The 13,006-nt window shown below is 34.8% G+C and overlaps 1 protein-coding gene across 8 annotated transcripts in view; it reads right to left on the bottom strand.

Moving 5' to 3' along the window:
• Positions 1 to 278: 278 nt before the first annotated feature.
• The window catches only part of COBLL1 (cordon-bleu WH2 repeat protein like 1), a 160,495-nt gene continuing 147,767 nt past the window's right edge, over positions 279 to 13,006 (bottom strand). For 5 of the 8 annotated variants that reach the window (XM_030852579.3, XM_030852568.3, XM_060302347.2 and 2 more), the window contains 3 exons: positions 9,263 to 10,842; positions 7,200 to 7,376; positions 279 to 1,502 (listed from right to left, as the gene is read on the bottom strand). In XM_030852579.3, coding sequence (XP_030708439.2) covers positions 1,416 to 1,502; positions 7,200 to 7,376; positions 9,263 to 10,842 — 1,844 coding nt within the window. In that variant the 3' untranslated portion in view covers positions 279 to 1,415. The remainder of the gene's footprint in view (positions 1,503 to 7,199; positions 7,377 to 9,262; positions 10,843 to 13,006) is intronic. The other 3 variants (XM_030852567.3, XM_030852580.3, XM_030852578.3) reach the window with 2 other exon arrangements.

Here is a 13,006-nt window from a genome sequence, read left to right as displayed (position 1 = left end):
TTCATTTTTATAGTACTTAATGTACATATGTTTTAAATTTTAATATTTGTAAATGTATATCTTTTATGACTGTGCCTTTGTCTTATTTAAGTAATTTTCCTATGCTGAGGTCTGAAAAATGTTGAATATATTCATCTAAGTTTTAAAATACTGCTCTTAAAAGCTGTCTTTAACTCGAATATATTTGTTTATGGTTTGAGTTAGGAATCCAAATGTATTGTTTTCCAAGTGGATAATCAAACACAGTTTTTCAAAAAGTCACTCCTTTCCCTATTGGTTTATAATGACATAACTTAGGTTTCCATACATGAGGGTCTCTTCAAGTCTGATTCAAGGAAATAGCAGCAATATTTAACTTAATGTGTACTTGCCATGTGTCAAGAACTCTGCTAAGCATGTTATGCATTTTGGAGTTAGAATACATGGGCTCATACACACCAGGGAGCCCTGATAAATGGTCAGTCTTACTATATTACTTGTTTACTGGCTGATGGAGATGTGTTCATCAGGTGAAGTGCACAGATGTGCTGATTGACACAAACTGCATTTTAAAAAGAATCCCAAATATATAACTTGCTTTTATTAAACAGGGGAAAAAGCAACACATTTTCCAAAGAGGCAGATATCCCAGTAGCTTTAGTAAAAACCAACATAACATCAGTCTGTTTGACAAGGCTTTTAGAATAAGTGAGCAGTTAAATTTTTAAAGTAGGAATTGAACATCAACAAGCTCTAGACTCCAGAACAGTTACAAGCCAACAAATTAGACATTGTTTTGCTTAACAATTTTAGCTTTAATGTAAATATATATTACTATTTAGAATATTAGCATCTGAACTACATAATTACTATCACTTTAATTAAAGCCAGGATTTCTGAAACCTTAACGTTTATGTTTAGAGGATGGGGTACCCACCCCATAACATGTTATATCCATCAATGGAATATTTATTATGGGCTTTAATATAACATAAACATTTCCAATTAAACTGTAACATTGAGGCAGCAAATGTCAGATCTATGTTTGCCTAGTTATTTATGTGTCATACAAATATAAGTCTATGAATCTTAATTTATCCCTTTGTCTAAGTCACGATTGTAGAGAATGTGTCAATAAGTGAAATCAACAAAAGGTGACTATTTCTCATTTGAGAAAAATGAAAGTCATTAACACCTTGTCTTAAAGTTCTAAAGCAGCATATTCAGTTCTTAAGGCAAAAAAGGCCAAAGATATTATTATAAATTATAAATTCTGGTAATTCTTCTTTTGGCATTAAAAGCCACAGCACAAGTTCTTATGCTTTAATAGATAATATATTAGTGTACATCTGAACATACATTTGCTAACATTCTCCATCAGTATGAAGTCGTTCTGTGCAATAGAGCTGGTGAAGTGCGGCATGGCAGGGCAACACTTAATGGCCATCCTGGGCATCAAGGGACATGGAGCGGCTGAATCTTGACCTTCCATTCACAGATACTGTATTTGATGGAACTGCAACCTAAGGGAAAGAAACACACTTTGCACCCATCAATTTAAAATGGGACAGCTGTCTAATTTTCAATTTTCAACAATTACCACATTTTAACTTCTACTTAATTGTAAATGCTAACATTTAGTATTTATTATTCAATAAATTTCAAATAATCAAGAATAAATGTTCAATCTGCCATGAAATTAAAAATGAGTTATTTCCACAACAAACAAGTTAAATAATCCGTTAACACACCTTAGTCTTTACAAAACTACCAAATCAACTCAAAGGACAAGAGCATAAGCAGACTGCAGGCCAAGTTGTTATTAAAGCGCATTTTTAGCTAGATTAATTCTGGCTCCCCCAAAGTACCTTGGAGAATGTAGAAAAATAAAGCAAATTCCACAAAGCAATGAATTCTATAATTTTCATATTGATGATATATATTAACTTGAAATTATTCTCCCAGGTACCCCTCATTTATAAGAAAAACTAGCTTTGGTTTTTAAAATGTCTTCATTTGAAGGGCTAAAAAAGTCAAACCTATGACTGTTTTGCCAAAACAAATGCAGAATGAAAAAGAGTTTATTCACTAGGGAATAAACTCCTAAGTTCCAAAATTCTATGGCAAAGTTTCCTATTTACAAACTGTAAGGGAATAAAACACACTAAAACAAAATTTCCTAAATAGCTTGAAATTCCAACGTTACTTATAGGAATGTAGAAGAAAGTTATCTGGATTCTGAATAGTAGGTATAATATTTGAAATATTACATATAAAATATGACATTTTAAGAAAAATAGTTCATCTCTTGATTGTAATTTGACCAGTTCAGCTTTATAAGCAAACATTATCCTCTTTTCATAAGAAGAGAACTGAAGTACAAAAGGCCACAGATTCTGCCTAGCAACAGAGTAAGTTAGTGAAAAAGAAAATAAAGTTGGCAAATTTAGGTTGGCTTTGGTTTCCTGGTGCTTCATTTCTTGCCTTTTACTAAACAAAGATAGATCATCTAAACTAATCAATTTTCTTGACTGTCTTATGAACCCAGGATGGAGTAGAGTGGTTGACACCATCCACCTGAAATAAAATAGCTAAGCAGAAAAGTGGCCACCAAGGGAAGGAACACTTACTTATCTGCACCCTATTTAGTACTCATGTGGGGCTACTTTCCAAGTACAGCCAACAAACAGACAGGTAATGCAGGTAATGGCTTTTTGTTATGTAATCTTGGTCTGAAAAGTCTCTCTGTGTGTGAGGGGTTATTTTTGTAATTCTTGCCAAAATTGCAGTTCTCATATTCTTTGTAAAGTAAAAGAGAAAATTTGGTTTAAGCATTTAAAAAAACATACTGATGGTTCTAAATGTCTACAAGTAAAAGATGTTAATTGTAACATCATTTATAGAGTGAAAAACTAGAATCCAGTTAAATGTCTACCAGTAAGGAGCAAATAAGCTATGGTTCATTCATACAGTCAAATACTATGTTGTCTTTTTTTTTTTTTTGGCCGCGCCACACAACATGTGGGATCTTAGTTCCCTGACCAGGGATTGAACCTGGGCCCTTGGCAGTGAGAGCTCAGAGTCCTAACCACTGGACCACCAGGGAATTCCAAATACTACATAGTCTTAAAAGAACAGCATAGATATGTATGTAACAAAAGGGAAAGCTTCAAGAGATAGATATATATTTAACAGTGTTTTACAGAGGATTCCATTTTTGTTAGAAAAAATAAATGTTTATATATGACAAAAGTGGTCTGAAAGGTTACACTGTACTCTATCCAGAGCAGTTACTCTGGGGGGAAATGGTATTTTGTTATTTAAAAATTTGTTTACTTAAACTTCAAACATGAGAAGATATCATTAGAATACTATTCTATGAATTTTTTGAGGTCAGAGACCTTGTCTATTTTAATGCCACTTCATACCTACTTCACACTCATAGTTATTTTAGTGCCTGGTCAGTGTAACTCGATGACTATTTCTTAGATGAAATATGGTAACTTTTTACAAACATTTATGAAGTATAAAAGTATTGCTTGAATTTTTTGAACAGTGACCACAGGACACTAGTAATAAAGATATCTTTAAAAAGTAACTTTAAGAATTTACTGATGTAAGCATCTACTAGTTGACTGTCTACCCTTGAAGTTCAAGAAATTTTCAGGAATATTCACATAGCTTTCTTACTGTGAAACCATCATTCATTTTTACTTTTAAAATACATGGAAAGAGCTGCCAACCTGAAACACTTGTACTGTTCAAATTCAAACCAAGGAAATATGAATAAAAAGCAGACTAATTAAACAAAATAAGCCAGGAAGATCCTGGGTGACTTACCCAGGTTTTCTCTTCCCTCCAGATTTCTGTCTAGCTAACGATAAGTTTTATTTTCTGAGGAAACACTTACTACCAAGCACTAAATATCATTCATCAGTTTATTTTCAGACTTTTATATTTACAAACCTATATTCTCCTTATAATAGTGTAATAACCTTAGTAAGTCGAGGCACCAACAAGAACCAAAAGCAGCCGAAGTTCTTGTGTCAACACAAGTCAATAATAATAGATGACTTAATCTCTTATTCTCTGAAAACAATTTGCTGTCATACATACATCTTAACATCAAACACATTTTATAAAATACTGTGCTAGATTTATTAATGCTTTATATGAAGACAAGACAAATCGCTTTGACTATATGTGGGTTGACTTGGGGGTAAGGCATGGGAAAAAAGCCTTAAGAAACATGAAAATTGACGACTACATTTACACTAGGGCAATCAACTAGATAATTGTTCTAATGTGAACCAACTACTTAATGAAGGTTAATTGCTCAAGTATGAACAAGAGCCATAAGGCAGGTTGGTACCTGGAGTAAAAGTGAACATTTGGGTGCCAAAACACGGAGCCAACTTTCTGATGAACAATCTAAACCCACTGTCAAAATAACTGGAGATTTTATTTGGCACTATAACTGTTGTTCTATAAAAGAAATGTTAGCATGTAAAACAAACCAGAAGAAATGTTCAGAACAGGACAGAAATATGGGACTTAAGCAAAGATCACAAGAAATTAGAGCCTTCTTGTGTCTATTTTTACCACCTTCTGCAATTTTTTGAAATATAATACATGTACAGAGGAGTGCACTGAGCAGCCCAATGAAAACAAACACAGACATATATGTAGCCCACCACTCAGGTCAAGAGAATACTCCCTACTCCAGCTCCCTACTGATCTTGTCTTTATTTAAAATTTTGACTTTATCATGGATATTTGCATTAATTTGTACATTTTTAAATACTGCATTAAGATAATATTTATCTTGATTAATTTTTTTAGTTCCCTCTTAAATTGTGTGCCCGTCTTGCTCTAATACACCCCCAACAGCACTTCTTCTTCCCCTCTGGAAGTAACCCTATTGTGATTTTTGTAATTACTTCCTCACTTTTAAAAATAATTGCCACCTATGCATGCATCACTGAATAATATAATTTAGTTTTGCATGCTGTCAACTTTACATATCTTTTTATGTCTCTATCTACATTGTTCTGTTGTGTGTATTTTATCCAATTTATTGCCATGCTTTGAATCTACCACTAGTCTACCATTTTTGGATATTAAGGTTATATGTATTTGGAGCTATTACAAACAATGTTCTTCTGAGTCTTGGTATATAAAAACACATTTTTAGCATATATAAGTAGAAGTGAAGGTGCTGATCATGGAGTGTAGATATCATGAACTCTACTAGACCCTGTGTCTTTCTTCAGAGGGAAGAAAAAGGATTATGTAAGGAATTTTCATTAAACAGAGTTTAGGAGCTGACACTATAGGGAGTCAGAGCTGTCAGTAACCTCCTACTGAGAGAGAGAATTTAGACTCAATAGAACCTAAAGTAATGAGTTATAAACAGGATACAATTATAGGATCATCATTTAGGGCCTGCTTTCCGTGTTGATTCACATCCAGCTCATTCTGGAAGCAATGAGAATTTTATACGTGAAGAGACTGCCAAATCGGAGCCCGTAAGATACCAAGTATACAGCTGCCTGCCTGTAAAATTCTGTTGGCCTAGAAGGCATTTCCAACTTAATGCACTGTTTTCTGCAATTAGTTTACTGAAACTGATTAATATATCCACTGACTTAGTACAAAGGCACTGCAGTTATTTTCTGTTCTCCCATGAGCCTGAGGTACCACTGTTTCTCAGTCCCAGGCTATGAACACCCAGAAGGCAGAGGCTTCGTTTTATTCAATTTTGTATCCCCAGTATCTGTACAATGTTTGGTATTTTTCTGCTTTAAAAAAATATTTATCAAATTTATTGAATTGAGAACTTTGAAACTCATCCTTAATTTACAAGATTAGAAACAGAATTAGAAATAGAATTATTTTCATAAATAAGAATGTACAGTTTATTTACAGGGACATACTCCCCCCCCCCACAAAATATAGATGTCATGACCTGTGAAATACCAATTTCAATGTTCCTTTTGGTTTCTTTTGTTTTTTTTGCTGCCTGGCACCTTAATTTAAACTCTACAAATAATCTACAAAATTCAAACCTTCTCCCCTGAATTATTCCTTCATGTTTCCTTCACTCCTGACAGCACACAATATTTTGCCTTGTCACCATGTGTGCCCAGATGGGAGCGCCAAGTCCTCTGTGGGAACGGCCATCACTCAGGGCTCCAATGAAACCCATCCAGGAAGCTGGCTGACACAGGCAAAGCTGGCTGTGTAGACATGCGAGGATGCCTCCCCCTTTTTCTATCTTTGCAGCATTCCTGTTCCTTGGCAGATTTCGTTTTTGTTGAGTTCAGTGTTTTGCTCAACAAGTCTCTTACTCTTCTCTAAATAGCTTCTAAAATGATTAGAGAAGGAATTCACAAAATGAAATGCCTAGGGAGTCAGTGAAATAATGAGTACTTGTCTTGTCTTGGGTGTTGAGGAACTTGCAACCAAGATGACTAAGGGAAGAACAAGAAAGACATTTAGGGAAACTACAGCCTCTGGGAGGTCCAAGTGAGGATGCCAGGCTCAAGGCTGCACCACATCCTCTTTCAGCGGATGAAGGCAACAAAGGGAGGAAACTCATCTGCACATAATTCCCTGTGATGCTTTTTGGTGTTTGCCCAAGAAGGGGGCACACCTCCTTGCTCTCCTACATCCAGGAGAAGCTAGACTCTGGCAGGGTATTATTAAGATTGGAATTTCTGCATTAGGTCTCATCTAAATTCTCTAGATTTTCCCTACATTATTTTGGTTTAGCCTATAAAACTCCTCCCCCCGCCCAACCACCCAATCCCACGTATGGTAGTAACTGATTGCTGTAGGAGCGATGACTGAAAACTTGCAGGCTTCTACAACAGTGCAGCTTTTCTGGAATAAAGGAGGGACTTTCTTTCCAAAAGACTCTTTCTTGCTGTGCTAACACAATTTTTTTAAAATAAGAGTCCAAGGCACTTTCTATATATAGATATATAATAATGAGCAAAACTAGTGTTCTGCGCCTGGCCCATGTTTAGGAAAACAGACCTGACATATTTTTAAGTACTCTCTCAGCTTATACTTCAAAAATGACCCCTGACATAAAAGAGTAACTTTTGGCATCTTCCCTATTCAGACTTAAAAGCCAGAAAACAATTTCCCCTAAGTATGAGTTTGACAATGTTGAAAATAAACCCACTGTCACCCATCTGATAAAGAAAACTTACCCTTTTCAACTTGGCAGCAGCCTCTCCAGAACGAATTGCAGTCAGCAGACTCTGTCGGATCTGTTCTGGGTCAGAGCTTTGGAATGTTGAAGAACTTTGTCTCTTAAGGGTGAATGATGGGCCGTCAGTCAGAGATGGCGTTTGGGGATTCTGTTCATTATGTGCAGAGTTATTTTCCTATAAAAATAAATGTGAAATATTTATATGAATACCACGTGAAGAATGGGCCATTATGCAAAACATTTTCATCATCAGTAGCTCTTTAAGAACCACCATTTGCCTCACTGGTGTTTTAGACTCAGCTCTGTTTCCTCATCCACTGAGTTATCTCTGCTGCCAGAGCTCAGCTGGAAGATGAGGGCATTACTTTCCCTCATCTTGAACTCAGGAGGCTAAGGAAGGAAAGTGATACCTCTTTTTGTTTCACAAATGCAGTGGTAATTTTACTGTCCTTGAGTAAATAGAATAATGCCGATTTCTCCAGTGGAGTTGGCTAGAAGAGCCAAAGTAAATAAAAATCCCACAGACAAAAAAACAAAAAACAAAAAAAAAAACATTTTCATAGTTCCAATATATTAATGTTGTGAAATTATTTTTGATGGTACAAATGGACAAATGTTGGTAATTTCATACTTGCTGAACCTAATGTATCTTCTAATAAAGGAATATTAGTGACTAACAGCTTATTTTGTGTTTCTGGAAGTCACAGGGGCTAACTGATGGCCATGTTTTCTTTATTTTTCTCATGAGACTAAAAATAAATATTAGAAATTTCCAAATTTAAGAATCAAAAATTTAATTAAACTTCTTAGGAAGGAATATTTAGTAACTGACTTAACTGGCAACTGTATTCAAACAATCTTAAAAATGTCTTTTTCAAACTGCCAGATGAGTATCTTTATAAAAGATGAGCTAAACAGAACTCAGGCAATGGCTCAAAAACTGTTTTATATAAATCAAGCTTCTGTTGTTTAGAAATGGTATTCCATTCTAAGAAAAAAACTCAGGCTTTATTCCCAAGTAAAGAATTAATCTCTGCATCATATATCTCTTCCTGATATTATATCAAAGTAATAAACATAAATGTGAAAATATATGAAGAAATATTTTTCAAGGTAAATATTGCTTTAAAATTATGGAAAAGTCTTTACTTGGCAATATGGTTAATGTTCTGTTACTCTGGGAGTGTTTGAAAAAATAGTATAAAATGCTTCTGGAACAGTCATACAAATATGAAAGTATTCTTTAAACACTATCAGAGTAAAAGTACACAATGTATTTTTTAAAAATTGCATGGGGATTATCATAATTCATACTGTGAATTTCTTCCTGACTATACTACTTGAATCTAGCAAATTATATCATTAGTTGATCAAACATGAAGTCAACAAATCCCTTTTTTGTACACCATTAAGGTTAGATGGTGGTTAAGTGATATTTTGCTCAACATACATATAACTGGAAAGTTGACACTGAATTAACAAAATGGGAAATTAAGAAAATTACCTATTTAAACTCTGGTTTTAATTTAAATTACATATAACAATGTTTGGTAAGCTCAGGTTGAGTGTATATGATAGAAAATACAGAGCTGAGAGATGTTTGGTTATTTTATCTAGTCTTTGATACTGCTTATGTTTTTATGTAGTTAAAACTTTTGCCATTATGGAGAATTGGAAAAGAAAATAAAGTCAACCAGACCATCCAGAAAAGTTATAAACAAATTGAGGTAAGCAAAACACAGAAAACTAGAGAGTCAGAACTATAAACTATTACACTATACAAATGTAGGAGCAAAGAAGCTTTAAATTTAAATATTTCCTAATGATACAATTATATAAGGATGATCTTATAGTAATATCTGATCAAGTTATATGAATTATAATAACTCTGAGAATAAATAATCAGATTCTGTGTATTACTACTCTTTTCTTCCTACAGTAGCTTGATAGTAGATTATGAATTCAGAGTTAAGTAACACACAAACAAACCGACATGCTTTGTTAACCCCGTTGAAACCATGTTGTATAAGAATCCCTTACTTTTAAAAAGGTTACATTTACCTTATCTTTCACACCTGGTTGTGGGATGTCCACAAACGTATTTACGGAAGGAATCTTCCCTCCCTCTGTGTCAGTTGGAGCTCGGGCAGATGCACCTCTGACCTCCTCACTGCGTGACCCTGTACGACCTTTGCTGAAAGACTGTGACCGTTTCACCACAGCGAGGGCAAACGGTGAAGGAGCAGAGCTGGAATATGGTCGAGGGGCACCAAAAGTTTTCAGAGTCTTCAGGTTAAGTGTTGCTAACTGACTCTTGGGAAGAGGAACAGGTTTGGGGGCTACGGGAGGGGGAGAGGTTTCAGCAGGCTTCTGATTGCTGTCATCATCAGTGTTTTGAATGTGTGGCTGTGGAGGAGAGTGAGTTGTTTTACTTAAGGGAGAAGGAGCTGGCTCTGGAGGAGGTATTGTATCCCTTTCCACCTCTTTCTTTATTAGTTCCTTTGGAGTAGGATTAGGGGCAGCTTGAACACTCTTGGCAGCTGCAGATGTCACATAATGACCTGAAACTCTTTTTTGCATCTGCAAGAAAAAAGAACTTGGTTTGGAGTGGGGATTTGAAACGCGAGATTTAAGTTTTGACTCCAAAATACTGTTTATATCTTCCAAATTTGGCACAAAAGGAGCTGTGCCAGTGTCTCTCGTCATTTTGGGAGTAGGTTTCAGAGGATTTGACATTGTGCTGTGGGTAAGACTCTCCTCACTTTGCACCTGATGCTCTGTTCTCAGGGTAGGCTTTGGTTTCAGGTCTCCTTCTGGCTCCTTTGGGCTTTCAGAAATAACAGGATCTTCTGTTTGGATTGCAGTTACTTTCACATTCTCATGAGTGTCCTTTTCTCCTAAAGTATTTATCTCCTGATCATTTTTATACCCTATGGTTTCCGATTCCCAATCTTTCAATATTTCTAGGGATCTGGGAGGCACTATTTTGTAAGTAGTCATCCCAATTTTGGGTATGTACTCTCTTGTAATTTCATTTGAAGGTTTTGGCTTGGGATTATAGTCTTGTCTGTAAAATGGATAATTCTTTATATAAGAAGCTGTTGGATTTTTATCAGTCCCATCTACAGGAGGCAAAAGATCATCATTACCATGTGCACAAATTGGATCTTTTATGGTGAGTTGCTCTTCTGTATACGTAATTAGGCGGCCCTGACTCCCAAATTCTCTTGAGGTATCTAAAGAATCTTGTGGGCTTAAAGATGAGTGTTGAGTTGATTTGTTGTTACTTGAAGTTTGCACACTTTCATCAACTTTGACATCAGACAAATTATGATCTTGGTGATTCCCATCAAAACTGTCACAGGAAGGGATTGTCTGAATTGCTGCATCTTGCATTTTTGTCTTTTCTGCACTAGGTTGAATCAGTTTTTGATCTGGTGCTGATGAAGCAGCAAGATGATTTTCCTTGTAACTTCTAGCAGTATCAGTTGTATATGCCTGATCGTTTGATAGTCTGTCAACTTCCACGTCCACATTGTTACTTTTGGCAACACCTGCTACATTGATTTCTGTTCTCCTCATTCCATTTTTCATACTGTCTTCTGTGTTTGTTGGAATGACAATTATTTCATTTTGATCTACTGAGAGAAAAAATATCATAAAGTATATGAAAAAAAATAGAAAACCTCAAGTTTTCAATGCCTGCCTCCCCCAAACTGAAACAGATTGATTTGAATTCTATAGATAATTTTCAGCTACCAATTATACAAAAATTATACAGGTAGTGGCATACAGAGAAAACAGCATGGGCTTTGATATCATAGAGACCTGAATCTGGAATCAGCTTGACTAATTACAACCTGTATGGCCACATCATATTACTTACCCTCTTTGAGCCTCAGTTTGCTCAGATGTAAAAAAAAAAAAAAACATGTATTATATATATCATTTATGTAACATGCTTATTAGGATAGTGTATTGCCCAAAACAAGTACTCATAGAAGATAGCTATGATTTTTCTTTTAAATAAAGACTATATTTCAGTCATTGTTAAGAATGACAAAAGACATTGACAAATTTAAAAAATGTTTTTATTCTGTAATTTTTTTCCATTTTGATTCTCTCTCTGTCTTTTCTATAATCCCTAGTATATTTACATTTTATACCTAACATTAAAAGGGAAACAATCCCAGCAAATGCTATCAGTTTTAATTAAGGAAGACAACAAAACCTTACCTTTAAGAGTTGAAGTAAAAACAGAACCTAAGTTGATTGTCTTATTAATTAGGTGTCCTTGCTAAATACTTTTAGAGGACTTTGTTTTCAGTCAAAATATGGGTGATTTCAACTACATAAAAACAATCATGTGGGTTTTGATTTTTCTCTGTGAGAAAAAATAACTATTTTTCTCATGTCTGAATCCAGGTAGAGAAAACAACTTCCCTCTCCCCAGCACTACCTTTCCTCTTAATTTTAATTCAGACCTCCTGAAAACAAAAATCATTTTCCAGTGTCTAGGTTAACAAAGCAACAGTTGCCAGCCAACAACATGATGGCAAAGAGTTGGAATGAGGCATCTGGAAGAAAACACAGGCTTATGAATGTGTACCACGTGTCTTGTACTAAGCCAAGTGATTTATATACTGTGCTCCTCCAGTCAAATGCCACGAAGAGTCATTTCTTCTGAATAACCAGCTAGCCCTCATCTTCAAAATCCTCAGTGGCCTCTCCTTTCAGATATGATTGTTTGCACAGCACAAGTGAAATGTGAGCCTTGGAAGTCAAATTGTGAAAGGATGTCAAGTATTTCTCTATAGTTTTATAATCACTCACTTTCATCTATAAGATAAAGTTCACTGCCTAAAATATATCATGAGCTATTTAAAATGGGTCCTCTGTGAAAAAAGAAAAAAAGAAAAGAAAAAAGAAAGATATGCATGCATGCATGCATGCATGCATGCAAAAAAAAAAATCATGTTGCCAGGTAAATTTGGATACAGTTTTTTTTTAAATCCTTATATTTTTAAACCCTGCCTAACTGCACAATTATTTGATCATGGTGGTTATATTTTCTATTATGTTGCAAGGTTCCTATATTACATATATAATTTAAAAATGGAATTTTTATTCTTCCCACATAAAATGCAACTAGTTATTCGAATACATATTGTCCATTCAAGTGATTTCTTTTCTCAGTGACTAATAATTATTAACTTTTGTGATTTATAAAATTAAGGACATGTGATTAGGAACCACAGAAGAGACACATCTCTGCCTGTGTTCTTATTTACTTGGTTCTTAAGTGTTTTTAATATCTATATGAAAAGTGGTACTCTCAATGCTGATATGAGCACAAAAGAATTTAAGAAATGGTCCTGGCACCAGAAAATGAGCCTAAATGTATTTCCTTTTCTCTTTCTAATTTTTCATTTTCCACTGAATATAGGTATATCCCAGTTGCAGAATGGAAACATTTTCCAAAAGAAGGTAAATCAACATAAAAAATATATTTTAAATTAAATCCCCTCTAACAAACCCTAATTTACTGGTTTTAGAACTCTAAGTTTCTATTTTTCACATTTTCTGTGGGTTACACCTACTTCACCATTATCTAACTGAATTTCTCATCAAAATTTCACAATTTCAAAATTTTCAATGATTGTCAGGCCTGGAAACCTAGAATCACTCCTGAATTCATTAGCTGGTCCATCCTCCTACATATTGATGATACTGCCAATGAAATGTCAATGAATGGACAGGCCATTTTTCAAGAATGCCCAGTAGAGGGAGAAGGTATATTTTGTA

This window comes from Globicephala melas, chromosome 7, assembly GCF_963455315.2.
Source record: "Globicephala melas chromosome 7, mGloMel1.2, whole genome shotgun sequence".
NCBI lineage: Eukaryota > Metazoa > Chordata > Mammalia > Artiodactyla > Delphinidae > Globicephala > Globicephala melas.
This window is presented reverse-complemented; position numbering and strand designations above follow the sequence as displayed.